Below are 26,276 nucleotides of genomic sequence, written 5' to 3' on the forward strand. Positions count from 1 at the left end.
CACAGTGCTACAGCATTCAACAGCTGGGAATGCCTTTGAGAAACCGTTATATATCCATAACTTAGTAGAGAAAACCTTCTGTCTACCCTTGCATGTGGCAACAATTGGTACTTTGTCATTTACCATATTTTCCCACCTTGACCGAAATGTGTCAGCGAGGGGCGGGGGGAGCCTTTGGCCATGAATAACAGTAGAGACCCTGCACTGAACTTGAAGCTTGTGCAGAAACAAGCTGTTTCCCTTACATTTTCCTCTCTTTATCACTTGGATGAATGAAGTTACTTTGTCGCTTGTCATAAACTTACCTCCACATTCAGAGCAAGAGCATTCTTATTCTGGAAAAAAAAACCCTGTTACTGGCAGAGTAATCTATCATCCATAAATCAGGAGATCTCCAAAGGAACCTCCTGCTTTTAAGCTGTCTCAGCAGAGAAACTAATTTTTAAGATGTTCAGAGTCTTGTTTAAGCAGCCCTCTGGCATAAGAGCAGAACAAAGCATTAGGTTTAAAGGCTTCCTTCAGATTACTTTATCTCACAATCAGTAGAGATGAGCAAACTTTCCACCTCAGCCTTTTTGCCACATTGCTTACCTCCTAGCAGGAGGGTCTTCTCTTCGTCTTGTGAATTTACAGCCATTATTCTGGGCAGGCCACCTTTTACTTCTTGCTCTGTATTTTTTTTTTTTATGGTCCTCACAAAGGCTCTGATGTCAGCACTCATAAAAATTAGCCGCCTCTTCCCTCCACTGCTCTCTTTGCAGGAGAACTAAGCTGAAAAGAGTCTCATATGTTTCTGACATAAGCTTTGTTTATGTTTGTTATTAACCTACTGCCTGCCAGAGAATTCTTGCTTCCCCCCCGTAGGTTTCTTCTTCCATTTGCTCTTATGGGAGATAATTATAATTCGGGGGCATCAATCCAAAGCAAGTTGGTTGTCCTTAACTTCCACCGAAATCAGTGAGGTAATCGCAACTAATAGGTTCTGTTGATCTCAAAGGAGATTTACAGTGCAAATTTGCTTTACTGAAATAAATGTTAAACGTACAGGGTTTGCACTCATTCCTGATATGCTTCTGGAGCCAATTCAGAGCTTGCTGTATAAAGCTTTGCATGACTCGATACCTGATGGAGTGCCTCTCCCAGTAGGGTCCTGTCTGCTTGTTGAGTACAGTGGTACCTCGGGTTAAGTACTTAATTCGTTCCGGAGGTCCGTCCCTACCCTGAAACTGTTCTTCACCTGAAGCACCACTTTAGCCGATGGGGCCTCCTGCTGCCGCCGCGCCGCCGGAGCACGATTTCTGTTCTCATCCTGAAGCAATGTTCTTAACCTGAAGCACTATTTCTGGGTTAGCGGAGTCTGTAACCTGAAGCGTATGTAACCTGAAGCGTATGTAACCCGAGGTACCACTGTACTGGAGAGGCCTTCTTTGACGTCTCACATCTGGGGCTGGTGCAACACATTCTGCGTTGATATGAGAATTGGCTCTTTCAGAGGTGACATTCCAAATATGGAATAACCTCCCTTTGGAAGTTCAGCAGAACTGCTATCCACACAGCACCAACTCAGTATTTATTTCCCTAGGCTTTTAAGTGTTGCGATTTTACGGAGCCATCCACAGCTTTTGTTGGCTTTATGAGTATTGGTTTCATCTGCTCCTCTTGTGACATGTATTGCTTTTGTTGTTTTTATAGGCTTCTAACCCACCCTGGGGTCAAGAATGTTGAATGGCAGGGTTTTTATTTTTAAAAAAGTAATAAAATAAAATAAATCCTATTCCTTTATTGGGAGGAATTGCAAAACAACTAGACTATTGGCAGAGAACTGACACTATGGGGCATAACAACAACAACTACTACTACTACTACTACTACTACTACTATTATTATTATTATTTTATTATGTCACCCATAAGACTGGGTTACCCCAGCCAATCTGAGAAGCTCCCAACCCAAAATAGTAAAAACACAATACATCAAACACTAAAAACTTCCCTGAAGAGCACAGGCTTCAGATGTCTTTTAAAAAGCACACAGCTGTATATCTGCTTGACATCAGCTGGGAGGGCATTCCACAGGGCTGGTGTGACTCCTGAGAAGGCCCTCTGCCTGGTTCCTTGTAACCTAACCTCTCTCAAATGGAGACATCAGAAGGCCCTTGGACCTGGACCTCAGTGTCCAGGCTGGACGACGGGGGTGGAGGCACTCCTTTGGGTATACAGGGCTGAAGCAATTAATACATTTATATATTAACAATTATTGTTAATAAGAGAGATGAATGGCTGATCCTTGAATTGCTTTCCAAGAGAGGTCCCTGGGGCTCATATAGACCAAAGGTGATTCATATAGACCAAAGGTGGCTAACTCCCAAGAGACTGCGATCTACTCACAGAATTAAAAACTGGCAGTGATCTACAGTTGAGCTTTTTTTTTTTTTTAGGAAGGGAAGCCCTTTTTTTGGGGGTTGGGGTTGGGGGGGAACAGACACTCTCCAACAGAGCGCTGGGGGAACAAATAGCCTCACTGAGTAAACTCCATCTTCCGCAGGTCGTGAATCAATGGAGAGCAGTGCGAGGGGGCAGGGCTGGATTCTGTTTTACCAACGCTAAGGAAAGGGACCCAGTGATCGACCACGATCTACCAAAACCTCCCAGGAATCTACCAGTAGATCACGATCGACCTGTTGGACGTCCCTGATATAGACCAAAGTGACACTGAAATTGACTGAACTGGGCCTTCCTGAATTGTGGTTAAATATGCTAAATAACACTGTTCACCATTTTAAAGCATATATTCTTTCAAATGGCTATATATTTCAAAGGGCTGTATATTTTCTTTCAAATGACTATCACTTCTGTATAACAAAAGACATGCCTGATGTGTACATACCATCATGTATAATGAGCACACACGAGTATTTCACTGCTTGGCCATTAAAGGTAAAGGTAAAGGGACACCTGACCGTTAGGTCCAGTCACAGACAACTCTGGGGTTGCGGTGCTCATCTCGCTTTATTGGCCGAGGGAGCCGGCATACAGCTTCTGGGTCATGTGGCCAGCATGACTAAGCCACTTCTGGCGAACCAGAGCAACACACGGAAACGCCATTTACCTTCCCTACTTGCACTTGATGTGCTTTTGAACTGCTAGGTGGGCAGGAGCTGGGACTGAACAACGGGAGCTCACCCTGTCGTGGGGATTCGAACCACCAACCTTCTAATTGGCAAGCCCTAGGCTCTGTGGTTTAACCCACAGCGCCACCCTTAAACGTGGATAAATAGCTAAGTGTGTGTCTGTCATGTGTGCGACAATATATGTACGGTACTCTTTATCCAGGTAGGAAATTTGTCATGTGTGATGTGGTCCAAGGAATTGTTAGAAACCTGTAGTTTGCAAACCTTAGCACACTGCGAGAAATTGCAACTCTGAAAGCTATCACCCTGATGTAATTCTGATGCTCCCAGGACACTTATCTGCCTAGGGAGCACCATTCATTTCAGTGGAGGTGGAAACAGATTCACACATGCAAAGGACTGCATGCATCAGAGGTCCAATTCCCATAAGCAGCTGCTGAGCTAAATATAAATAATTCTGGTGGCACCAGCTTTCTTTCATCTCAGTAGCTGGCACATTAAGTGATACCGCTATCTTTTTTTACTAGCTGAAAAATTATAAACACATTTCAGAGTGATCCAAATGTGTCTCAATCTAGAGGTAATTTGTTATAAAATGCAAACCACTTTCTGCAATCTGGGAAAGCCCATGGGGAAAATAATTTATCCCAGCTGAGATCTGTGGTTTGCCACAGGAGAATGAGCTCCAGTAAAGGATACTTCTGTTGCTTCTCTTAAGAAATTCCAACTCTAGACACTAGAGTTATTTACCTACAACAAATGTGCATGGTTTGGAGAATGTGAGAAAGTATAAATGTGCAGTAAATCAATGTGCAGCTTATATGCAGAAACTATCTTCCACAGGAGATGCATGGAGTATATTTTTTATACATGTGAACAATATGTTACAAGCTTATAAAAGCTGTCATGAATTGCTGGATAGCAATTATTATTATTATTGTTGTTGTTGTTGTTGTTGTTGTTGTTGTTGTTGCATTTCTATCCTCCCCTCTTTCCTATTGTAAACGTAAAGGACCCCTGGACTGAAGTCCAGCCAAAGGCGACTATGGGGTTGCGTCGCTCATCTCGCTTTCAGGCCAAGGGAGCCAGCGTTTGTCCGCAGACAGCTTTCCGGGTCATGTGGCCAGCATGATTAAACCACTTCTGGTGCAACGGGACACCGTGACAGAAACCAGAGTGCCTAGAAACACTGTTTACCTTCCTGTCGCAGTGGTACCTATTTATCTACTTGCACTGGTGTGCTTTCGAACTGCTAGGTTGGCAGGAGCTGGGACAGAGCAACGGGAGCTCACTCCGTCGCGGGGATTCAAACCGCCGACCTTCTGATTGGCAAGCCCAAGAAGCTCAGTGGTTTAGACCACAGCACCACCCGTGTCCCTTTGCCGTCTCTTTAAAGCAGCACTCTCTCACGAAACTACAGGGGAAACCCCAAAATTTTACAAGGGAAGTAGGAGCAGGCTTGGGGAAGCTCCATGCTTTGTAGGAGTCCTAAAAATATCTGCAAAAGGGAGAATCCTCTCTGAGCAGCCTAATGTGGACTGAGCATGCTCAGTGCCCAAAGAATGCTATCTCACTGATAGCATAACTGGCACAGGGAACAGGACAGAATCTTCTGAAAGATGGCATGGTGGACAAGTAGAGTTGCTGAGCAGGAGCCCTCTGCACTATAACAAATTATCGCAGGCCCCACTTGGGTTTTTCCATTACATATCCCATTTTCTATTACTATTTCTTACACATTTAACCTTTATCAGCCTGTTTATCGGCTTTCAACAGATTAACTAAATGCTTAACAGTGTTACACTAGTATACACTAGTGGCCAAAATTGTGGAAACCTTTTGGGAAAAGGGTATTTCCGAGGTTTGATGGCTCATAACACCACTTAGTTTTGGAGTAATACCATAAAATTATATATTAGTGGAAAGGTAATTTAATGAAGAATGGAATGCAACAAAGTTTGTTCAATTATCTGTATTCTATCAAAAGTTATAGTCAAATAACCATAAAAAGGAAGCACAACTAGGGAAGTGTGTGTGTTGCATGCCAAAGGTTGCGGGTTCAATCCCCTGCTACTGACAATCAAATAACTGGGTAATGAGTGTCAGAGAGACCCCTCCCCAAGACCCTGAGGGCCACCCAGCGTAGATAGATAATACTGGGGTAATGGTGGTTGAACTAGTTAATATGCCAAAACAGAATGCTATGCCAGAATTCAGGATTGCTTATCACCAAGGTGGATGCAACACTCATCAGGTGTAAAACCCATATTACAATCCTTGTACGTCTAAACTTCTGTTCTGTAAGAATAAATGGATTTCTGGCTTCCCCTGGAAAGGCACATAGCCACAGCAGCCACCATTAACTCATCAGCCTGTCCATTTGTGGCTGGCCATCGTGAGAACATGTTACAGGAATAGATGGGCTGCTAGCCTGATCAAAGGGAAGCGGGTGGCACTGTGGTCTAAACCACTAAGCCTAGGGCTTGCCGATCAGAAGGTTGGTGGTTCGAATCCCCGCGACAGGGTGAGCTCCCATTGCTCAGTCCCTGCTCCTGCCAACCTAGCAGTTCAAAAGCACATCGAAGTGCAAGTAGATAAATAGGTACTGCTCCGGCAGGAAGGTAAACGGTGTTTCCGTGCGCTGCTCTGGTTTGCCAGAAGCGGCTTAGTCATGCTGGCCACATGACCCGGAAGCTGTACGCTGGCTCCCTCGGCCAATAAATCGAGATGAGCACCAGAACCCCAGAGTCAGTCACGACTGGACCTAATGGTCAGGGGTCCCTTTACCTTTTTAGTCTGATCAAGCAGCCTTTTCTTTATGTTCTGATTCTCCTGGCTGTGAGGTAACAGCACCATTTACAATCCGATTAAAACCCTCAATTTTAATCTGGAAGGAAACAGTCTGATGATGGACGATTTCATGCGCCCAGCCTTAAAAATACCGCTTCATGTTGTAGCACATGACGCAAACCGTTGCAGCAATCGTTGCTTTTACTAGCCTAGACTAATGCGGAGTAACCAACGTAGTTCCTGGATTGCTTCAGAAGTGGTCGGGGAGCTGGGCAAACGAGACTTGCAAGTTTGCCTCTGCAGCAAGTTTAACTGTTAGGCGTTCGGCAAATATTGAGGGGGGAGGAATATGTGCTGCACTGCACCCCTAACTTGAAAAGGAGTTTAGTTGCCTTGCTGCTGCAGTTTATTAAGGGCAAACAATCTAGGGCTTGTAATAGGCCTGTAGGCAGAACAAAGCCCTTGTCAAATGAAAGGGGTGGCCGCTCAGCTGGGGAGCATGTAAATGTGCAAAAAGAACCGTTCCCTTCAAAGACACCAGACATGCTTTTTAAATAAAACATCTCTCACATAATTGAGACTTGCCACTTAAACTGTTGCATTAAGAATATTAATTTAAAAAGAAAAAAAAAAGACACACAGAACCTCCCTGAAATGTTATTGATGAAAAAGCATATGGAAGGCTATCTCACTAGTGTCATCACTGGAAATAAAGAGGTGATGCATCAAAACTCTCAGTAGCATCTGCATGCTCAGAAAGGCAAGGTCAGCGGCGTTTCAGATGATTGAGTCCCATGAGTTCATTGTAAGATCCATTTTTTCTCAGTTGGTTGCCTGAACCTTAAAGGAAGTTCGGTCTTATAGATAAAAATAGGTCATTTTTTGACTATTATTTTGTCACATGCTCATGCCTTAGCTACCAGCTCAATTTTTCATTCCACAGTTCATTTAAGATTTCTAATTAGACACCTCCTTTGCAAAGGCTGAAATTGAAATGACATATAAAGATAACAGTGTATTAAGTGTTTTCGTACACTGGCATACTGGGCCTTTATTTATCAGTGGAAAATAGACATTTGGAGTTGGAGGTGGGGAACCTTGATAAGCAGGGCAACATCCTCCATTAGATTCTTTCTCCCTTTTGCAATTCTTTTTTTTTATTTTTTTTGTTAAAGGTTGACTTTAATACTTGGCAAAGACAACTGGGACAGATTTCTCGATTTTTCCCCTCCCTCTCCCCTCTAGCCTAAAACCTCTCTGCCCCCTACTTCCCAAACTGCTACCACCAAAGAGTTTATTAAATGGCTGAAAAGGACAGCTGGTCGCGCCATCTGTTAAACTGCTTTTCATGGGCCAAATGGAACAGGTTACACCTTCAGCCAGTGCCAAGTTCCCCCAATACTGTTCCTGCCTCTCTCTTTCCTCGCTCCCCACCGCAACAGCTCCTTCTGATAGCCTGTGGTAGCCTAATCTGAATTTCACGCTCTGGTTTTGCTCTCACTAATGTGTGAGCTTCTTATGTGTGCTTCTCCTACAGTTGCCGATATTACTTTTCAGTAACAAAAGCTATCCTCCTTTCACAGCCGAGCTCATTTGCAATCAGCAGAATCCTGGGCTATTGGCTTTTCCTTTGGCAGATTCTGTATCATAAAGGAAACCCACAGAGAACTAATATCGGACTTAAAATTGGGGGGAGGCCCAGAGGAGGCCAGGAGCGATATTAGTGGTTTTGCCAATGACTTTTCTATAAATGCTAATAGAGGTAATTCAGATGGACCAACAAAGGCAGTGTCTGATGCGCTGCAGGTGTGAGAGGTTTGAAACAAAAGGGATGCTAACCCTAATGGTATTTCTGGTCATTAACAATTCTTTGATGTTCACACTCAAGGCTCCCTTTTATCTGGAAAGGGTGGGATTCTCCCACCCCCTTTAGTTAGCATGCAGCACAACCGAATCCTGCTCTTCCTTCTAGCCTTTAAAGTCCTCTGCAAAATGTTTACGCTAAGTTAGTTTCTGCAGCCCCTTTTTCTTCTTCTTCTGTGCAACGATTTACAACCAAGTAAAATGGGAGAAAGCGTGCAAAGGTTATTATTAAAACATCAGTAAGTTCTAATCATTAAGCCAGAGGATCAGTCGATAAAAAGGAGCACTTAATGTTACTTTAATAAGGGTGAGTTTCTTGCACCAGGTTTTGGGGATGCACTTACCAGTGACCACAGTGGCGACCCTAATACAGCAGCTCTGAGGAGGTGCATAGAATGTTTTCCTAGCTCTCCTTGAGGAAAACTAATTGCAAGTGGGTTTCACACGTTTCAGATTGATGCATTCCTGTATTACAAGGAGCTCGTAATGGAATAATAATGATGATGATGATGATGATAACAACAACAACAACAACAACAACAACAACAACATATTTATACCCCACCCATCTGGCTGGGCTTCCCCAGCCACTCTGGGCAGCTTCCAAAAAAATATTAAAATACTGTACTACATCAAACATTAAAAGCTTCCCTAAACAGGGCTGCCTTCAGATGTCTTCTAAAAGTCTGGTAGTTGTTCTCTTTGACATCTGGTGGGAGGGCGTTCCGCAGGGCGGGTGCCACTACCGAGAAGGCCCTCTGCCTGGTTCCCTGTAACCTGGCTTCTCGCAGTGAGGGAACCGCCAGAAGGCCCTTGGCGCTGGACCTCAGTGTCCGGGCAGAACAATGGAAGTGGAGACGCTCCTTCAGATATACTGGACCGAGGCTGTTTAGGGCTTTACAGGTCAGCGCCAACACTTTGAATTGTGCTCGGAAACATACTGGGAGCCAATGTAGGTCTTTCAAGACTGGTGTTAAATGGTCTCGGCCGCCGCTCCCAGTCACCAGTCTAGCTGCTGCGTTCTGAATTAGTTGTAGTTTCCGGATCACCTTCAAAGTGTCTGGCTTAAGAATGCTTCACTTTTAGCAATTGGACTTTTACTGTAATCTGCTTCTGATGCAGATTGAACAGCGACGGGGAACCTCCAGCCACAGGCTCAGCCAGGCTTTCAAGGGTCCCAATTTGGCCTGTGATGCTGTTCTCCCCATGCCACACCCACCTGTGGGGCAGGTAAAGTGGGTCTGCGGCAGCAGGAGGCCCCATTAGCTAAAGTGGTGCTTCAGGTTAAGAACAGTTTCAGACCTCCGGAACGAATTAAGTACTTAACCCGAGGTACCACTGTATCTGACTTTTAGAAGACATCTGAAGGCTGCCCTGTTTAGGGAAGTTTTTAATGTCTGATGTTTTATTGGTTTATTATCACCACCACCGCCGTCTTCATTATTATCATTAATTCTGTTTGTGAGCTGCCCAGAGTGGCTGGGGAAACCCAGCCAGATTCGCGGGGTATAAATAATAACATTATTATTATAGGATCTAGGTGGCATTTCTCCATGTCCATCTGACTACCAAGTATTGGAGTGACTTTACCTACCTGGGCTGGTTATTGGCTCTCCTGAACAGGATGGGCTATAAAGACTTCACGTTCAGAGCTTTGCCTGGGTAATGATAGTGTCTCCTTCCTTGTTAACTGATTCTGAATTTCTGGCTCGATTCCCTCAATACCAATCTTTGACTTGTCCCCTGGTCTTGACAGTTGCACAGTTCTGACATTTCTGCTAAACAGGACCAGCCGGGTGCTTGGAGATTTTTACTTGCAAACTTGTACTTAAACAGTTTACCAGTAACTACTTTCTTGACAGAAACACATTGCCTTCCCCCCTTTGTTTTTCCTTTCTTTAACCAAAGTAAGTTTCTTTTCTGTAACCAAAGTAATATAATGTATTGTGAAACTTGGTTTGACAAGTATCCAATAAAGAGATTTGGGAAGTGGGAAATAAAATAAAAACCCCTTGTACTTAAATATTTCTCTGTCCTTTTCCTGAGTGGTGGAAGACCAGAGCGGTGCTCCTCTTCACAAGGTCTTTGGGGAAAACAATCCGTTTATTTGCAAACGATAGGCTGAGAAGGAATGATAAGGAATTGGCAGTCGGCATTTGCAGTGCCAGTCCCAACCACAGGGATCAAAACGCCTCTGAGGCTGCTTTTCTCTAGCTGTTTGCCAGCAATTAATAGTAGTACAAAATTACATTCAGTACCTCCACCCTTTAACTTCCACAAAGTGTGGGTTTCAGGAAAATTTGATCCAGTCTCCCAGTCAAAAACAGGAAGACAGCAAACCACCTTTAACTGAATTGCATCAAGCAGGTTTCACTTTGATACCAATGAACCAAATGGAAATGGAATTCCATAGTGTACAGGACAATTCATGTCACTAGTCCGTACTGGGTGCTGCCAGTGACTCTAAAGAGAAAGCATACATTGTAATGGCCAGGGGTCAGCAACCTTTTTCAGCTGTGGGCCGGTCCACCGTCCCTCAGACCATGTGGGAGGCCGGACTATATTTTGAAAAAAAATAATAATGAACGAATTCCTATGCCCCACAAATAACCCAGAGATGCATTTTAAATAAAAGCACACATTCTACTCATGTAAAAACACCAGGCGGGCCCCACAAATAATCCAGAGATGCATTTTAAATAAAAGGACACATTCTACTCATGTAAAAACACGCTGACTCCTGGACCATCCGAGGGCCAGATTGAGAAGGCAATTGGGGCGCATCCAGCCCCCGGGCCTTAGGTTGCCTACCCCTGGTATAGGCAATAGGAGCCAACTCTAGGGTACCGTGGGTGCTTGGACACCCACAAGAATATAATGCCGGGGGCCGGGCACCCACAAAGTTAGCAGGCGGCAGCAGCACTGCCCCCAAGTGAGAGGCAGCCAGCCAACCTCTGCGGTGCTGCCCCTGAGAGAGAAGCAGTTGAGCTCTGTCCTCTGCTGCCATGGAGCAAGGCACCCTTTTTCAGGGGGAGGGGGTCCTCAAATGCAGAGTTTGAGCCCCTCCCCGTGGATAAAGGAAGAGGAGCTGCTACCACTACCAGCTGCTGCAATGTGGATGTGCGACATAATAATAATAATAATAATAATAATAATAATAATAATAATAATATTGTACCCCTGCCCATCTGGCTGGGTTTCCCCAGCCACTCTGGGCGGCTTCCAACAAAGATTAAAAATACATTAAAATGTCACACATTAAAAACTTCCCTGAACAGGGCTGACTTCAGATGTCTTCTAAAAGTCAGATAGTTCTTTATTTCCTTGACATCTGATGGGAGGGCGTTCCACAGGGTGGGCGCCACTACCAAGAAGGCCCTCCGCCTGGTTCCCTGTAGCTTTGCTTCTTGACTTGCAGGAGGAGGAGGAGGAAGGGAAGACAGCATGTGGAAAGAGCATAGTTGTCAACCGTCCCTTATTTGGCGGGAAACTCCCTTATCCCAGCGCCGTGTCCCGCTGCTGTCCCTTATTGATGATGTCCCTTAAATTTCCTGGGTTTCAAAGGAAGCAGCTCCTCTGCCGGCCAGGGAGGAGGGAGGCTCCAACTTTGTGGTTGGATGCGTTGCTCACCCAATAAGGAGTCTAAGAACGACTGGGGGGTGGAGCTTGCATGCCTTGTGCCAATCAAATCGGCTGCATTGCCTGGGGACTCGCCTTTGCTCAGTGCTTCCCAGCAGAGAGATGACGGTGGTTTTCCTTGCTGCATCCCCTTTGCCAGGTTGCTGCGCTGTGGGAACCACCGCTTGAGGCTTCGTTTGGGTGCTGGCTGGGCTTTCTGCCTTTGGCTCGGAGGGGCTCAGAAGTTGAACATACCTGTGCCTGGAAAATCCCTTATTTTGGCTGCTGGTCCCTTATTTTCAAATCTGTAAGTTGACAGCTATGTGAAGGAGAGAGGTAGGCAGGAAGGCAGACAGACAGACAGACAGAATGCTGGAGGAGGAAGTGGATGAGGGGAAGCTGAGCCGAGCAGACCTGACCCTGATGGCTGTGGCTGAAGTGTGAAAGGAGACGGAAAGCAAACGTTTGGAGTTTTCTGGTCCATGGTCTCTCCTGGCTTTGGAGGCCTGAATACAGCTCCTTGCCAAGGGTGCAAGGGAGCCTAGGTAGGCCTTAACACAGCCCCACCAATTCAATTTTCCCACCACTCATTAAAGCTGGTGCCTTCCCATTAAATCAATGAAAGCATACCATCCTTATTTTCCTAGCCCACCATCAGGAACTGACTATCAGGGCTAAAATCAGGAACCCGTAGTGGGCTCCTGTCCATTTTAGCTGCCCACTGTTTCCCCCATACCAAGGGGTCAGGAGAACAAGGCAATGCACACCACTGCCCATTGCACAGTTTGGCTGAAAGGCGACACATAGCAACCTGAGAGTCCACATGAATGGCACCCAACAACAGACCATATAATTTATTTTCCCGAGGTGCTACAAAGTCTAATGATTTCCAACTTTGCATCATAAAATGCTAAATCAAGCGATTCAGTAATAGGCTCTTAACTGTTCTACCGCTTAGGCTTTTTGAAAATGTGTGCGTGTTTCTCCTCTGGGGAAACAAGAGCCACATGTTCTATCACAAAATACCGTTTGACAAGATAACGTCAAAAAGCACGCATTCAGCATTTTGAACGCAGGCTATACTAGATTCCTCCACTGTGCTAATTATTCCTCGCCTTATGAATCTACTCCAGTTTTCAGAGTTCGGCTGTGTCTTAGAATGCCTCCTCCAGTGCTGTGTCATGTTTTGTTTACGAGGCAAAAGCTGCAAGAGTCACCCTAACTCGTGCCATGCACAGGAACAGAGGAAGCTGCTCCATACAGAGTCAGGCCCTTGGTCCATCCAGCTCATTACTTGCAGTGGCTTGCTGAGGTTTCAGGCAGGTGTCTCTTCAAACCGTACCTGAAGATGCTGGGACAGGGGTCAGCAAACTTATCGCGCCTCGGGCCGGTGTCTCCAGCGCCGATCGTGTGGCAGGCCAGAGGCCAGAGGGCAGGGGAGCACGTGCCCATACACGTGCACACATGCTATTTCCGGCACACTTTTGGGTCGGAGGAGCACCAGAAATAGCTTGTGTGCATGTGCACAAACTTACCGCGCCTCGGGCCGGTGTCTTCAGCACCAATCACATGGCAGGCCAGAGGGCAGGGGAGCACGTGCCCATACACGTGCACACATGCTATTTCCGGCACACTTTCGGGTCGGAGGAGCACCAGAAATAGCTTGTGCGCATGTGCACAGGCCTCCTCCGACCTGGATGTGCAAAGGAAATAACGCTTGCGCATGTGCAAAAGCTATTTCCGGTGCTCCTCTGACCTGGAAGTGGGCAGCCGCGCAGCGCAGCACCGGTAAGAGTGGGCAGTGGCAGTCGCTGTGGGCTGGATAAATGAGTCCCTTGGACCTTATCTGGCCCGCGGGCCTTAGTTTGGGGACCCCTGTGCTGGGGGGAGTGAACTTGCCACCTTCTGCTTGCAAGGCAGTTGCTCTACCACTAGGCTATGACCCCTCCATTCCATTACGGTTAGCAAGATATTCTGTTATAGAAACAAGCCATCACTTTGAGACAAGGCTGCCACTTTGATGTTTTGATTTACCTTTTCTTGCCTTCTCTTGGACTGCATACATACCATATATTTAAAGCAAGTCACCCCCCTCCATTAAGAATCCTGGGAACTGGAGTTTGTTAAGTGTGTTGGGAGTTTTAGCTTTGTGGAGGCCTATGCTACTGTTTACAAGACTCTTTTTGGGGTAAAATTGTGCTTTAAATGGAAGGAAGAAGAAGTTCCCACCAAAGACGAATGGATAAGCAAGGCAATGGATTACAGTGGTGCCTTGGTTCTCAAACGGCTTGGTTGACGAACAAATTGGCTCCTGAACACTGCAAACACGGAAGTAAGTGTCCTGGTTTGCGAATGTTTTTTGGAAGCTGAATGTCCGATGTGGCTTCCTCTTGAGTGTAGGAAGCTCCTGTAGCCAATCAGAAGCCGTGCCTTGGTTTCCAAACGGTTGTGGGAGTCAAACGGACTTCCGGAATGGATTAAGTTCGAGAACCAAGGTACCACTGTATGATGAACTTGCAAAGTTAAGAGCCAAAATAAGAAAACCTAATGATGATTGTTTTGTGGAAGAATAAAAGCCCTTTTCGGAATATTTAAGGAAATATTACAGTACAGTGGTACCTCGGGTTACAGACGATTCAGGTTACATACGCTTCAGGTTACAGACTCCGCTAACCCAGAAATAGTACCTCGGGTTAAGAACTTTGCTTCAGGATGAGAGCAGAAATTGTGCAGTGGCGGCACGGCGGCAGTGGAAGGCCCCATTAGCTTAAGTGGTGCTTCAGGTTAAGAACACTTTCAGGTTAAGAACAGACCTCTAGAATGAATTAAGCATGTAACCAGAGGTACCACTGTATGATGAACTCGTGAGAAGGATTTGAATTATGAGCAACCGAAGGATTTAGAGAATACAGTATTTTACCTACGGGACTGCCTCTCCTGGTATGCCCCACAAAGGAACTTACGGTCTTCAAATAAAAACACCTTGAAGGTCCCAGGCCACAGAGAGGTTAGGCTGGCCTCAACTAGAGCCAGGGCTTTTTCGCTGCGGCTCCAATCTGGTGGAACGCTCTGTCACAAGAGACAAGGGCCCTGCAGGACTTGACATCTTTCCGCAGGGCCTGCAAGACAGAGCTGTTCCACCAGGCCTTTGGTCAGGGCGCAGCCTGACTCCCTCCTTTGGCAATCTTTACAAAACTTTAGTTTATGGTTGCCATCAATTTTGATTTTAATTAATTTTTATAATGTTTTTATAATGTTGCACTGTATTAGTGTTGTTAGCTGCCCTGAGCCCGGCTTCGGCTGGGGAGGGCGGGATATAAATAAAATTTATTATTATTATTATTATTATTATTATTATTATTATTATTATGGGATAAGAAATCAAAGGTAGTGTGCAGCAGAGGGGGATAAATAAAAACACTGTGGAAAATGAGGTGGGAAGTGGAAAAAAAGATTAATTTATGATGTATTGAAGATTATATGTTAAACTTTTGAAAACTTAATAAAATTGATTATAGAGCGTGGGGGGGGGGAATAAAATAAAATTGTGCTTTAAATGTATAGTGTGTATGCAGGATACAGAACCATGGTAGACACCAGCATTTGTTGAATCTCTTCCTGTTCTGCCTATGTTGTCAAATAGCGTACGTCAAGGTGCTCCCAAAATATGTATTTAAAGTATGTAAAAAGGTAAAAGTAAAGGGACCCCTGACCATTAGGTCCAGTCTTGGCTGATTCTGGGGTTGCGGCGCTCATCTCGCTTTATTGGCCGAGGGAGCCGGCGTACAGCTTCCAGGTCATGTGGCCAGCATGACTGAGCCGCTTCTGGCGAACCAGAGCAGCGCACGGAAACGCTGTTTACCTTCCCGCCGGAGCGGTACCTATTTATCTACTTGCACTTTGACGTGTTTTTGAACTGCTAGGTTGGCAGGAGCAGGGACCAAACAACGGGAGCTCACCTCGTCACGGGGATTCGAATCGCCAACCTTCTGATCGGCAATGTACATACCACATGCACACATGTGAACCAGAAATGAGAAGCATATGTTAAGTTTCTTACCAGCATTGTACCAAAAGAGTTAAGTGGTAAAAGTTCAGCTCTGAAAGGAGACTCCTCTGGAAGAAGGAAGAGCTTGGAATGTGTTTTCCTCCTCTGTGATGGAATCTGCGGCTGACAGTGATTTGTAATACTCATCCTCCCAATCAAGCACTTTTATTTGCCTGAGGAAAAAGAAGGAAACACAAACCAATCTGAATGGCTCACCACATTTTTTTTTAGAAGTTTATGTTTACTGGGTACAAAATGTGCTTTCGTATGGGTGGTAGAACAAAAACAATCTTGTGCTTGATGATTGACTGTTGGCTGGTGAAGTTAGGGTTGCCATGAATTTTCTGGACATAGCTGGTATTTGGCCCTCGTAAACAGTGTCTGGGCGGAAATCGCTGAAATGTCCGGGAAAATCTGGATGTATGGCAGCCCGTGTCAGAAGTGTAGATTTTGGCGAATTTCATTTAAAATAGCTCAAAAACTCATTTTTCCGTTGAGATTTTGCAAATAAAGCTCAACAACTTTTGTTGATTTTCACTTTTTGAAATATGGCAACCCTAGGTGAAGTATTTGGCTTCTCTGGGCAGAGCCTCAAAGAATAATACATCCCGGCTGCAATCATATGCACATTAACCTGGGAGTGAGTCCGGCTGAACTCCATGGGACCTACTTCAGAGTAGACATGCACTAGCTCCCTAGAGTCACTGGGATCAATTTAAGGTGTTGGCTTTGAGTTAGGACTCTTCCAGGCTTTAAAACCCAGGAACATAGTGTGATGGGATGATGAGCTGCTTGTGCGTAAAGCTTAGTCCCTCAGAGTTTGCTCAACTTAGCAAGGCTCTGTTTTTAGCGGAGCCCTTAAGCATGGCTCCCTCAGTCGCTGGCAGAATCCGACAGTGGGCGTTTATGGAATCTACTCCAGCATAAAAGCTCCTTGACGGAAACGCGTCGTCTAGATTCTCGGCGCGACAGTTTCCGGCGAGGAGTGGGTGTACCTATGGGAGGACCTGAGACTTTTCCGCTGTTATCGCTGGAAGACTCCCTGAGCCATTCCTTCGTCTCTCTCTCTCTCCCTGATCTCCCACTCTCCCCCTGCTGCTGCCTTCCGCCGCTGCTGAGTCTCTCCTGACTTCTGAGAGCCCCTCCACCTCCTGTCTTTCCGATGGCAGTTCCCTGACACATAGCATGCTACTTCCTGCTTAGGAGCTGTGTATGAATCATTCGTCAATAATACAGTTTGGATTTACGGTGTTTCAAAGTTTCTATAGTGTGGAAAGCCATGATTTGGGTTTCTGTCAAATGATTCTTACAAATCCATGCCACACGAAGTCAGTGCAGTCCTTGTTTGTTTTTAAGTGATCAGCCATACTTCTAAAATAACCAAGATGCTTCCTGAATAACTCATAGAAGCTTCACACAATGAGAATGTTCCACTTCTGGTGGATAGTTGATCAATGACAAAAATCCCCAGCAATTAAGCTGTGGCGTCGTGCACATAGTCAACGGATATTCATGTAATGGAATAGCAATGTTACGTATTCAGTGGTCTGTGTTTGCCTGAACTTGAGTCTGGACTAAGGATTCTGAGCCCCTGTGTTTTGATTCGATACATGATATCCAATCACAGAACATTTCAGGATTTGGGCCTCTGCCATTGGCCCTTAAACTCTGAGTCATGATTCGCAGCTTGGAAGTTTAGACAGCCAATGGCATTGGGAGTGGGAGTGGCCCAGGCCTTCAGAAATGTATAGAAGCAATTGCTTTGGCCCTGTTGTCCAGTTCTGTTAGTTCAATAAACGTTCTTGCTGTTATCACTGTGTCTTGCCTCGTGGGAACCCACCTACACTTCAAGCACCACTGCTTATGGGTTGCTTAAACTTTGTGGATGGATCCTAAGAACTGCAAGGGGAATTTTACACACGGAAGGTTTCCTGCCTCCTCTTCCTTGCTGTGGCTCCTTGTTTCCCTGCCCCAAGGGTAGGTCAGGAGACGCTCTGAAACAGTGTGGGGTGTGATGGGGTGCTTTAGGTGAGAGACACACTGGTAGAAATTGGAGGCCTCCTCCCTTGTGTGAATGGAAGTGTTTTCCACTTGCTCAACAAGGGTCCCTTGATCCTGCCCTGAGTGGTTATTAAAAATTGCACACTGAGATAAAAAACTGTTCCTATATGGCACTAGGAGAAGGTAACTGCATTGCTAGCGTGATTCTCTATAAGACAAGATGTCGTTCCCAGACAGCATACACAAAAAGTAGTAGTAATAGTGGTAATTTGTCAAACTATTATTTGTAAACACACACACAAAACAACAAAGGATCATAACATACTAAAGGAAATCTTAAATGAATGTTCACAAACAAATTGGGTTGGATTCAGACTCAGCTGAACCTAGGCTGCAGTGAAATCAAGGGGGCAAATTAATTAAGACTTGTGTTTCATTGATGTCAATGGGGACCAAGCACAGCTTTCTTTGACTGTATCCATTCCCTCACAACACACTTTATTTGGATTTATATACTGCCTTTCTACCAAGGCGCCCAAGCTGGTTTACAATTTTAAAACACCAACACAAGCAAGTTATATAAAATGCAGATATGTCTGAATCACATATGAGGTTCAGAAGCATCATAAGGTTATTTTATCCGGGATGGCTTTTGAGGGGTCAGGTGGTGGTTGTTGCTAGCATGCTTTATAACTGCTGTACTCAGTGGCTATCTGATCTAGGGATTCACTGGAAAACAAGAACAGGACACTTCATAATTGAGAGTGCACATGATTTTCCCTTTAAGGAAACTGAATCTGTGTAAGGGAAAAGGAGTCGCAAACAAAGCAGTCCATAGCCAAGAAAGAACATGGACCGCCTCTTTTGAGGAACAAATGCTTTGTTTGCCTTTTCTGCCTTTTCTCCCTTCAGCTGGTCCATGTCAGAGACCAGGAAGGACTTCTGCATTTTACTGCCCCTCATTCTGAGCCAGTGCAGACAGTTGGCGGACATTTGCTTCTAGGACTCCCAGTCCACTCCTTCTATCAAACCCATTACAAAACAAAGAAAGAAAAATCAAAACTTTGCAGAAATTTCGTCAAGAAGAACCTGCCCGGTTGCCCTCAGTCTTGCAAGAGATGGTTGCCACGTTTTAACAGACAAGATTAGACGCCGTTTTCTGTTTGCTTCTGTAGCAGAATAGCCAAGGTTGCTATATTGAGTCTGGCTGTTTATTTTTAGAATTCTCTCCAGAAAGTTTGTGCGTTTTCTGTAATATCACAAAGGACCTTCTTCTGTTTACAGTTGCTTAGAACTAAGAAGATAGCTATTTACCCAAGTTTTCTTGGCTTCCTCTTGCTCCCTTGATATTCTAGAGCTCCCTGTGGAGAGGGCCAAGAACACACAGTCAAAGCAAGGCAGCAAGTCGTTAATTTTTAATTCAAAGTGATTTTGTGTTGAATGCAAGCAGATGCTGATAATATCAGAAGTCACAGCATAATTTTTTTGATCAAAGGGCTCAAGCGAGCCTGATGAAGCATGCATCTTGCTCGTCTTTGATAAACCACATCAATTATTCACCGTGAAGGCAGACATCCTGACATGAAAGCAACAGATAAAGAGCATAAGCACATGTTCAAGACGAGAGCTGAAGAACGTCAGGGTGGGGTGGGGGCAAGGGGGTGGGGGCGGGGTGGGGGAACTGGAGGGGTTGGAACAGGTATCAATAACAAAATTATTAACTGGAGACAAAGCCAGTAAAACTGCTTTATTGCCACTTTGAACTCACATTTAACTGGTTATAATACACGTTGTCCTCGGGGCTATTCAGCACTTTAGGCTGCTGACACCTTCGACGGGGCGTTTTGAGCTTCTGTTCGAGGCAGCTTGGGGAACCTACAGGACGACAACACAATTTAGATCTCTGCTACACCAAGTGCTGTAAATGTCTCAGCATATTTTACAATCAAAAGAGCTCTGGCTTCCTAATTCCAGGGTTGATTCCCCCGCAACCTGTGCTGTTCTATGTAGGCATGTAGAAACTGGGATACAGTGTTGAGTTTGGAATAAAACTGAGCAAAAACTTTGAATTGTTTTCTAATCCCAGGGTGTGGTCTGAAGGCAAGATTCACCACCTTGGTCCAACTATATGTTAAAGGTGTGGATGGGCTCCTGGGTAAGCTGCCCCCCAAACCACCTGGGGTTCGATACTGAATTGAACAGGGGGATGTAGTAATCATGGAGTAAACAAATACAAACCCTCTATATAGTAAGTATATCTTTCAGTGTTGTGGCGACAAGCTAAGATATAACTGCTAGTAGTGGTGCCTCGGGTTACAAAAACCTCGGGTTACAGACTCCGCTAAACCCAGAAGTAGTACCTCGGGTTAATAATTTTACCTCAGGATGAGAACAGAAATCACGTGCCAGTGGCAAGGCGGCAGCAGGAGGCCCCATTAGCTAAAGTGGTACCTCAGGTTAAGAACGGACCTCCGGAATGAATTAAGTTCATAACCAGAGGTACCACTGTAGCAGTAGCAGCTGTTGCATTCTCCACCTCCCCAAATATAAGATATTAGCTGAAAGTACCTGGCTCTGCCCATAACTTCTAAGAAATTGCTTCCGTCGGGGCCATAACCCCAATGTTGAAATGTGACTATTGCCACTGGAGCCATAACTGTTTGTAAGAGACTGACCAAATTCTAGCACAGGGCGAACTTGGGGGTGGTAGCTGGTTCTTCTCTGATCCCCCACCCCAGTCATGGAATCTTTCTGCCTTTGGGCTTATGCAGTCTTGGTCACTCCCTTTTTAATTCCTAGCAGGTCACATGTAGGTAAAACACGGGTGGAACAGACCCCTGCAGCTACCAGGCTTGCACCCAGCGCTCACCAGCTTATGAGTAGAGGTTTCAATTCTGCTCAGTTTGACTATCAGGCACAGGCAGGGCATTTTGAAAGTCCTCTTGCAAACAGCCCCTGGGCTGCCCTTTGCAGATCCTTGGCACAGTCTTAGAACCGTCACACCAAACTGGGTGATGATATCTCAAGAGGCATCCAAATTGGTGCAGTTTGGAACATTTTGCTTCACCATCATAGATGAAAACGGGCTCTTCCACCCCCAGGAACCCTTATGCAAGTTCTTTTTTCCCTTTTTAAATAATTTTTATTAAGTTTACATTTTATCATAATCACATTCCATTCCATAATCTCATCATCAAAAGCATTGCTCAAACTGAGCTTCGACTTCCCCCCACCCCTCTCTCTGGCTTTCATAAATATTCACTTACATCTTAGCATTTCTTTAGCCACTTATTTACCTTCTTTTTTTTCTTAATAAAATTTACCTCATTAAATGTAAGGTGAAGGTAAAGGGACCCCTGACCATTAGGTCCAGTTGTGGCCGACTCTGGGGTTGCGGCGCTCATCTTGCTTTATTGGCCGAGGGAGACGGCGTACAGCTTCCGGGTGATGTGGCCAGCATGACTAAGCTGCTTCAGGCGAACCAGAGCAGCACACGGAAACACCGTTTACCTTCCCGCCAGAGTAGTACCTATTTATCTACTTGCACTGGCGTGCTTTCGAACTGCTAGGTGGGCAAGAGCAGGGACCAAGCAATGGGGAAACCTTTTGATCGGCAAGTCCTAGGTTCTGTGGTTTAACCCACAGCGCTACCCGCGTCCCTATATTAAATGTAAACCAGCTCCCAATATTAATATTACAAAATATTTCAACTCAAACCTACAAACGTTTTCAAATGTTTACAATATTCTTTCATATATTGTGTAAATTTACTCCAGTCCTTTTCAAACAGTTCGTCATGCTGATTTCGGATCTTCCCATCAGCTTTGCCAATTCTGCATATTCCATCATTTTAGTCTGCCGCTCTTCCAATGTTGGAAGTTCCTGCTGCTTCCATTTCTGGGCCAAAAGTATTCTTGCTGCCGTTGTAGCATACATAAAAAATTTAACATCTTTTTTAGGAATTTCATCTCCAATTATACCTAACAAAAACACCTCTGGTTTTTTTATTAAAGGTACAGTGGTACCTTGGGTTAAGTACTTAATTCGTTCCGGAGGTCTGTACTTAACCTGAAACTGTTCTTATCCTGAAGCACCACTTTAGCTAATGGGGCCTCCTGCTGCCACCGCACAGCCAGAGCACGATTTCTGTTCTTATCCTGAAGCAAAGTTCTTAACCTGAAGCACTATTTCTGGGTTAGCGGAGTGTGTAACCTGAAGCGTATGTAACCCGAAGTACCACTGTATATTTAAAAACCTTTTTCAATTCATTATATATCATATCCCAATAGGCTTTCACCTTATTACACGTCCACCACATGTACAAGAAATCCCCCTCTTTCTCCTTACATTTCCAGCATTCTTTATCTTGATTTCTATACATTTTAGCAAGTTTGGCCGGTGTCAAATATCATCTATACATCATCTTCATTAAATTTTCCTTGATTGACATACATGCTGTAAATTTAATTGTTTTTGTCCACAATTTTTCCCATTTTTCAAAATCAATATTATGTCCCAAATCTTGGGCCCTTTATGTCAAGTCCAGTGATGATATCTCAAGAAGTGTCTGAACGTACAGACAGACAAGCCACACCCACACAGAAACACCCACACCCTGTTGTTAAGCGTCATTTGTGGTGACATACCACAATTATAAGGGATGTGGGTGGCGCTGTGGGTTAAATCACAGAGCCTAGGACTTGCCGATCAGAAGGTTGGCGGTTCGAATCCCCACGACGGGGTGAGCTCCCGTTGCTCGGTCCCTGCTCCTGTCAACCTAGCAGTTCGAAAGCACGTCAAAGTGCAAGTAGATAAATAGGTACCACTCCAGCGGGAAGGTAAATGGCATTTCCTGGCTTAGTCATGCTGGCCATATGACCTGGAAGCTGTACGCCGGCCCCCTCGGCCAATAAAGCGAGATGAGCACCGCAACCCCAGAGTCGGCCACGACTGGACCTAAGGTCAGGGGTCCCTTTACTTTTACCACAATTATAGAAGCAACTGCCACTGTCAGCCTATAAGGTTCTTAAGGCAAGAGGGGATGTCAAAAGACCTTGAAATGCTAAGCTAATCTATTTATTTCATTGCTCTGTCGTTGTACACAGTCCATTTCTCACCACCAGCTGGACACACAACTCTCCTCTAGCATCCTAGGCTATTTTAAAATTAATATTTATGTAAAAAAGTTATCTCATGCCTGTTTTCACAATGGATTCAAAGCGCCTATCGCAGCTATCTGCATTCTCAGACTTAGCAAAGCCCTTTGCTAGCTTTTCAGCTTGATACCATCACTGCTGCATGGCTCTTGGGTGGTCTGTAGCTTGCATCCTCCAAAGGAAATGCCCTTTCGCTGAGCCCATTTGTCTTCCTTGTGTAAGTAGCCTAAAATACGATGGGTGGGTGTGTGGGGAAATCTGGTAGCGTTTATCACAGACAACCATATCTGGAGGAAACCATATTAACATGTGCTCTCTGCTGTGTCATTAGACAGATTTTGCAAATCATTTTCATACGTTTTTATCCACTCATAAAATTAAGGTTACGGGTAGGTCAAGCAACTCATTCACCTCTTGGCTAATGCTTATTTAAAAGACTACACAAACTGAAAAAAATTATTAGCGCAAGTGTAATGCCTCAGGAGTGGCGCTGTGGGTTAAGGTGGCGCTGTGGGTTAAGCCACAGAGCCTAGGACGTGCTGATCAGAAGGTCGGCGGTTCGACTCCCCGCGACGGGGTGAGCTCCCGTTGCTCGGTCCCAACTCCTGCCAACCTAGCAGTTTGAAAGCACGTCAAAGTGCAAGTAGATAAAGAGGTACTTCTCTGGCGGGAAGGTAAACTGCGTTTCCGTGCGCTGCTCTGGTTCGCCAAAAGCGGCTTAGTCATGCTGGCCACATGACCCGGAAGCTGTACGCCGGCTCCCTCGGCCAGTAAAGCAAGATGAGCGCCGCAACCCCAGAGTTGGCTATGACTCTGAGTCCCCGAGTGCCTGGGTAGCCTTGACCTAGCTCCTACAACCCCAGCTATGTCAGCTATCCACTGATGGCCATCTCCTGTGGGCTTACTCCCATTTGGTCTCTTACTGACTCCTGACACATACACACACTCTCCCTGTCTCTCCCTCTCCCTCTCTCAGATAAACCTCAGGTCTGGAGTGAGACAAAAGTCATGGGCATGATCCCATGTTGGTGGCAAGGAAAAAACAGGTATATAGAAAGGAGACTTCCTGGGTGCCAAGATCCAGGTTTTCCGCAAGTCCTCTTTGGTGGGATAACCCCAGCAGAGATTTAAAATCACAAAATATGCAGCAAAGTAAACCATGGAAATACAGACTGTTAGACCTTTGAAATATGCCATTGTGACTTCCAAAACTCCCCTCTTACCCTAACATAGAAAAAGACTACACATTTAGAAAGTTAAAAATGCTTTACTTACAAACTCTTCAAAGGTCATGTTCCTGTGCTTTTCCATACAGCATTCAGAAATAGTTGCACAGGCTGTAGAACTTGGCTTAGTTACAGTGGTAAAAATTCCTAAATTATTGATATAGGAACATTAAGCTTCTCTGGTAGACTGGAGGGGAACAAAGTCTTGATTGCCTAGTCCCTCCCTAGGTGAGCTAATCCTAGCAGGACCGCTTAAAGGTAAAGGGACCCCTGACCACTAGGTCCAGTCGTGACCGACTCTGGGGTTGCGGCGGTCATCTTGCTTTATTGGCCAAGGGAACCGGCGTACAGCTTCCGGGTCATGTGGCCAGCATGACTAAGCCGCTTCTAGCGAACCAGAGCAGCGCACGGAAATGTCGTTTACCTTCCTGCCAGAGTGGTACCTATTTATCTACTTGCATTTTGATGTGCTTTCGAACTGCTAGGTTGGCAGGAGCAGGGACCGAACAACAGGAGCTCACCCCGTCACGGGGATTTGAACCGCCGACCTTCTGATCGGCAAGTCTTAGGCTCTGTGGTTTAACCCACAGCGCCACCCGCATCCTTGCAGGACAGCTTACTCTATGGTAATAACCCATTCATGCATCAATTAGACTTAAGGATGTTGGTTATATGAGGCTGGTTATCCCACAAGGGTCTTGTGGTAACAGATTTATTATGGCATAAACTTTTGTGGACCAGAGCCCACTTCACCTGGGACACTGTTACCCTGAAAATAAAGGGGGAAGGAAAAACAGTGGCTTCTGAAGGCCAGGAAATGCAAGAACACATAAAACAATGCAGAATTTTGCAGCACCTTAAAGACTGCCATATCCTCAGAACAGAAATGCTTTCTCGAGAGGAGACACGTGGATCTTTCACGTTAAATTAGCAATTGTTCATATCTTGTGGTATAAACTGGAATGGCTCTACATCAATGGCTGGCCATGAAAGCCTGTGATTGAGAAACTATTGTTGAGCGTTCATTCTAAAGATGCCTAGCTAGATAAGCAGTTTATACAGAGCACAGACAAACAGACCCACTCCTATTTCCCACCCCCCCATGAGGTGAACCCTTAGACTACCACTCTTGGTTAGCTAGCTCCAGACCCGCACAGATCATATGTGGCTATATTAAAATTTCTGTCTGAATTTGCTGTATTTTGATAGATTGAGAAAATCATGCACCCACTGTTGCCTGGGGCTGCAACAGCGCAAAAACGTCGTTACAAAGCACCGATCCACATGGATCCTCAGGGTTTTTGCATTGGGTCACCCCAAATTCACCATCAGATCACACAGCATGTCCATGGCTACAGCCTGCACCAAAAAAATCACGCATCTACTGTTTCGTGGGGCTGTAATGGCACAAAAACGTGGTTACAAAGCACAGATCCACATGGATTTTTGCATAGTGCTACCCCAAACTCGGGGTAGGGGTACCTTTACGGGCCGGGGTACCTTTACCTTTACCTTTTTACCCCAAACTCACTGTCAAATCACATGTCTGTGGCCACAGCATGATCCACAAAAATCATACATCTACTGTTTCGTTCAGAATATTTTTTTTTCTTGTTTTCCTCCTCTAAAAACTAGGTGCGTCTTATGGAGCGAAAAATACGTGAGTTTCGATACCATTGCTGTACAAGGATTACCGATTCTGGTGGCGTTTTAATGGGGGTCTGTGCTTCTTCATTGCTCACCAGTGCCTCTGATGATGAAGAGTAGAGCTATCCCTGTTCGAACCATGTGGAAAATGGAGAAGGGTGTATCTCAGGCATGTCCAACAGGTCAATCGCGATCTACCGGTTGATCGCAGGGGTGTCCCAGGTGGATCGAGGTTACAGTGGTACCTTGGGTTAAGTACTTAATTTGTTCTGGAGATCCGTTCTTAACCTGAAACTGTTCTTAACCTGAGGTACCACTTTAGCTAATGGGGCCTCCCACTGCTGCCGCACGATTTCTGTTCTCATCCTGAAGCAAAGTTCTTAACCCGAGGTACTATTTCTGGGTTAGCAGAGTCTGTAAACTGAAGCGTATGTAACCCGAGGTACCACTATATATGATTGTAGGAACTTAGCAAGCAGTTTTGCTGGTGCTGTGATGGTGCAACTCAGCAAGAAGACATTGGTGCTGAAGGCATTCTTGAGCAAAACAGGATTGCATGGACCTGAGACAGTGGTGGCTCAGATACACTCTTAAGAGAGAAGAGGGTGTGAACATTTGCCTGCTGGGCAAATGTTAACATTTTAGGCTGGCAGAGCAAGTCAGAACACCAAAGCTTTCTGTTTAAGAGAGAGAGAAATCACCACAGCCCTTCAGTTCAAAAGAGTGGTGGCGGGAAGAGCAAAAATCCTCTCTCTTTACACGACATCTTTTGCCTCTTTACTTGTTTTAGAAATATT

At 45.2% G+C, this 26,276-nt stretch overlaps 1 protein-coding gene across 1 annotated transcript in view; it reads right to left on the bottom strand.

Moving 5' to 3' along the window:
* MYO3B (myosin IIIB) overlaps positions 1-26,276 on the bottom strand; it is a 294,124-nt gene that overhangs the window by 3,509 nt on the left and 264,339 nt on the right. The window contains exons 34-36 of the mRNA XM_079981556.1: positions 19,219-19,325; positions 18,765-18,811; positions 15,462-15,622 (exon numbers count right to left, since the gene is read on the bottom strand). Coding sequence (XP_079837682.1) covers positions 15,496-15,622; positions 18,765-18,811; positions 19,219-19,325 — 281 coding nt within the window. The 3' untranslated portion in view covers positions 15,462-15,495. The remainder of the gene's footprint in view (positions 1-15,461; positions 15,623-18,764; positions 18,812-19,218; positions 19,326-26,276) is intronic.

The sequence above is a fragment of the Podarcis cretensis genome (assembly GCF_951804945.1).
Source record: "Podarcis cretensis genome assembly, chromosome: 1".
NCBI classification, from domain to species: Eukaryota; Metazoa; Chordata; class Lepidosauria; order Squamata; family Lacertidae; genus Podarcis; species Podarcis cretensis.